Here is a 4,400-nt window from a genome sequence, read left to right as displayed (position 1 = left end):
CATGCGCGTTCGATCGCGGTAGACGGCGTCCACATAAGCTTAGCCCTAGCCGCAGCAGCTCAATTCAATTCAAACCTCCCCACCGTGCTACTAGGTCACGCACGGCCACAGCATGGTCCATGGTACTATGCGATCGAAAAGGTAGCGCTCGTGCGCGTCCCGGCCAGTTCGCATGGCGACGCCGGCCAGCCTTGGCGCTTTCCCACGTCCGCAACGGCGACCCGCTCGTCTCCTCCTCCTGGTCACTGTGCCGATCCGGCCGGTGCGGCGCCCGGCGTGTATGGGTGCCCTCGCGCCGAGGCCATCGTCCACCATACGCCGTTGCTTTCTCCCCGTCTCCCCCGCCCCGCGCACTATGCACTCGATCCATCGGCTATGCGTACTGCGCAGCTGCTTCTTTTAGCCATAGGCGGCCCGATATAACCTCAGAGCATCTACAGTCGGACGCTTCAAACACACCTCATACGTCCAGGCGAGGCGTTCGGTCACTGTCCGGTCATATTTTTTTACCCAAACAGTTTTTTTAAACAGGCCTCAAAGGCCCGGGCTGACCGACACCTCATATTCAGCCGAAATATGGGATGTCCGGGCGCGCTCGAGCATCCCTGCCACGTCGGACTGACGAGGGGGTGTCACGGAGAAACGCCGAAATCCCGTTGATCCGACGGACACCGTGTCCGTCGGCACGGTGTGAATGCCGCGTGGCGCCGCTCCAGCTCACCGCCCAAGACCAAACCGGCTATTTAAGCCGGTCGGCGTCCCGCAACCCTAACGCATCCACCTTCCCCTTCTCCGTGCCTCCAGTCCAAGCCCATCCACCTTCTCCCTCTTCCGCTCCGGTGCTCTGCCCACGGTCCAACGCTCAGCCCACGCTCCGGCACTCCGTCATGGTCCGGAGCAAGATCACCTACAAGATCCAGCAAGAGATCCCGACAAGGCAAGCCGCGCACATCGCTGCTGGGCTGCCTCCGGACTCGCCGGAGCTGGAGGAGGAGGACACGGCCCCGATGGAGGTGGAGGAGGCAAAGGAGGCGGCGCAGCGGGAGCCGGGGCTGCCGAAGCCGAGCACGAAGATCATCGACATCTCCGATGACGAGTATCTAGGTGATCGACGTAGTATATATGTAGGTTTTTTTAGTTTGCATGTCTTTTATTGATTTGAGAATCTAGTATGAGATGTCTGGCTGTAACTATGAAAATTTGAGGCATTCCCGGACAATGCTCGCGGACACGCCCGGGCGTGTACGCATGCATTTGAGGGGCCGAAATTGTCAAATCCGACTGTAAATGCTCTTATCCTTGCTTTTGTTTGTGCAGCCTTCTCTGTGTGTGAAACGCCGGTGCTTTTGATTGCTTTAAGCGATCGACGAACGCCGATCATGGGTGGGCGCATCTCTTTCCCCCGGCCCTAGTTATCACGCGGGCGTGCGCCTTGTGTTAATTTGCGCGGTGCCAAAAGGAGCCCGCCCAATATGGCTCGTCCTAAATTTTCTTAAGCTTGATCGCTACGCATGACGCATATACTTGTGCTTTTAATCCGAACGATCAATCGAGCTCGGGCGGTCCCTCGAATCTCTACTTTCTTGACTGAAAGTGCCCCTCTCCCCAAGACTATTTGCTAGGTGCTCCTGCTCCAGTGCTCCCCCCCGGGCTCAACGCGGGGGGAAAAACACAGCGACGGTCAGGATGAACCAAAAACGGTTCATAACGAGGGGCACGATCGTCTTTGTTGCCCCCGTGTATAGTCGTCGAGGAGCCCTGGGAGGCCCGTACGGGCCCGGTTAGATCGTATGCCTGGCCGTATACGTATGCCCGTCCGTATACGTATTTGTTTGTATACGGCGGCCTTTCGTGCACGCGTGAAGCCGCCCGCGCGTGGGGCAGCACGTGTCACGGGTAGTTGCCAAAACTGTCGCATCATATAAATGTGGACGGCAACCACCTCCGGCCGCATCGCCCACCATTTCCCCCTGCCGCATCGTCTCCCTCTCTCCACTCTCCACTCCCCACTCCCTCTCCTCTCCAACCTCCTCGTCTCCCTCACCGCATCCTCTCCATCGCCATGGCGGACGCAGGAGGCGAGCGCCCCGATTGGGGCGCAGATCTGGTGGAGCAGGCGCGGCAGGTCGATGCGGGCACCTTTGTGCGGGGGCGTGCCGGCGTCCAGCGCGGTGCTCCCTCCGCTGGAGATCTAGAGAAGGCAGGGGCGGGCCGCAGCGGCGCGGTCCAGCCAGATGCGCCCGCTCTGGCGAACTCCGGCGAGGCGCAGAATGTGGAGGTGGGCTCTGGCGAGGCGCAGAAGGTGGGGGCGGGCTTCGGCGAGGCGCACGAGGTGGAGAAGGTGGAGGCCGGCTCCGGCGAGGAGGAAGCGGAGCAGAAGGTATCTGCGGCTAACTTTTAGTTGGTAGTTTTTAGATTGTAGGGTTTGTGGCCAGAACTTTGTTTGGTTAGATTTGTTGGAGGTAGGGTTTTCTCTGCATTAGGGTTTTCTGTATTTGATTCGTGCAAGAATGGTGGACCACATATGATTATTAGATTAGGTTAGAAGTAGCCAGATTGAGGGATGGGGTTTTTTCAGATGCTTATTAGATTACTAGTGGAATTTTTGCAATTTTTTAGGTGTTTGGAGTCAAATATATACTTCTGTATTGGTTTGGGTTGGTGCCTGCTTTAGTTCTTTGGCTTGATGATTAATTAAATGGATGCTTAGTTCTAGGGATTATGGCTGTCATAGTTGCAATTCTTAGATGCTTGATTGATGCATGTTGTCATAGTTGCAGTTATTTGATGCTTGATTGATACCTGTCAGGCAGAGGCTATGAGATGAGTTGTGCATGGCCTTGTGTTTTTGGAAATTGTCTACGTGAGGTGATTGGATGGTGCATTAGTTTGGTTGTAAATATAGTGAAGGATGTGCTCATGTACTGGGTGTTGTCATGTTAATCAAAAAGAGCTTCTCAAGGGCTGGATTTTTGTGTGCTGGATTGGGGCTTCTGAAGAAGAGGGGAAGCGTGGTCGAGGGGAATGGGCAGTCTATGCTTATTTACTTTGGGTTAGTAGTGGAATTTTGTCGTTGTTTCAGAGATATTGACAGCATTGAACATCCTCTGCAATGACGTTGCTTCAGAGATAAAATCATCTTGGGGTTTTTTCAGATGCTTATTAGATTAGTAGTTGAATTTTTGCTTGTTAGAATTTAATTAGTATGAGGATGAATACCTTATTTAAGGGGGAATTTAAGGTCAGATAGATGTCATATGATTATTAGATCTGTAGTTCAATGCTGCTGACATTTATGATTATTTGATTTGATCTGTGGTTCAATGATACTGGATGGAAACATATTTGATTTGGAATGCATTAATTAAGATGTGCCAATGAATTGATTTAGATGATACAAGATTCATCTATAGTATAATTTGTTGTTGTTTAGGTAAGTAATGAAATTTTAGATGTTTGTTAGAGATGTATGCATTTATAGTTGAAGTTATACCTAATTAACTACTGCATTATGTTAATATGTGTAGGAGCTTTGATGCATTATCCCAAAAACAGTAATTTGTGCATATTAAAATTTGTAGTTGGCTTTTGTAATTAGTATATACTATATGTAAAGTGTGAAGTAAACATTCCAAGGCAGGATCCTAACAACAAAATATACTATATGTTTCCATTAAGTAGTGGGGGGGGGGGAATTCCCTCAAAAGAAAAGTGTTGGGTTAATCCAGGGAATGTCAAGAATCCAACTTGCATTTTTATTAGCATTTATGAAGGACATCATTTATCTGTTGATTGATTGCTTAGATTCTGTATTTATAAGGAAAGCATTTGGTCACTTGCAACATACCAATGTGGTTCACATTCACAATTTTGTTTGTAATGACATTCTGTGAACTGCAATTCAATTCATTGTAATTGATGTGCATGTTTGACAATATAGCAGCAGGAGGAGGATCTTCTGGGCAACAAGAGGAAGTGGGACAAGACTGGGTTCTACCCATATGAGTCTGATGAAGATGAGCCGTACGAGGTAAGGCCTAGTTGAAATGTTATTTCTGCATTGAGTTAGTATTATGTGTTTATAGTTTTTGAATGCATAATGTATTAATGTCAGTCACTAATGTGTGCAGTATGAATCTGGAAATGATGTGGTCGAGGGGAACGTCGAGTCCTTTAAAGAGAAGGAGGTGTTGAAGATCAGGGTCCAAGGACCTGCTAAGTACTACAACTGGAGGAATGAAAAGTACCGGTGCCCCTACTGCAGCAAGCCCAAGCCCAGGTCTGGATTATTGGAGCATCTGATGGAACATTGCCGGGCTACATCGATCTCCAGTCATGACTACAAGATCATTGGTCATCATTCTGCCCTCCTGAAGGTCCTGAGAAACCCTGACCTCTAG

At 50.0% G+C, this 4,400-nt stretch overlaps 1 protein-coding gene across 1 annotated transcript; it reads left to right on the top strand.

The window, feature by feature from the left end:
* The first annotated feature begins 2,062 nt into the window (after window positions 1-2,062).
* On the top strand, window positions 2,063-4,400 carry LOC147991909 (uncharacterized). Its single transcript, XM_087538864.1, has 3 exons — window positions 2,063-2,380; window positions 3,947-4,030; window positions 4,131-4,400. Exons 1-3 carry the CDS (start codon window positions 2,063-2,065, stop codon window positions 4,398-4,400), a joined length of 672 nt encoding a protein of 223 aa, XP_087394990.1.

Source organism: Triticum urartu, chromosome 1A (genome assembly GCF_056163025.1).
Source record: "Triticum urartu cultivar PI428250 chromosome 1A, HENAU_Tu73, whole genome shotgun sequence".
In the NCBI taxonomy this organism is placed as follows: Eukaryota; Viridiplantae; Streptophyta; class Magnoliopsida; order Poales; family Poaceae; genus Triticum; species Triticum urartu.
The sequence above is the reverse complement of the archived record's forward strand: the minus strand, read 5'-3'. Positions and strand labels throughout refer to the sequence as shown.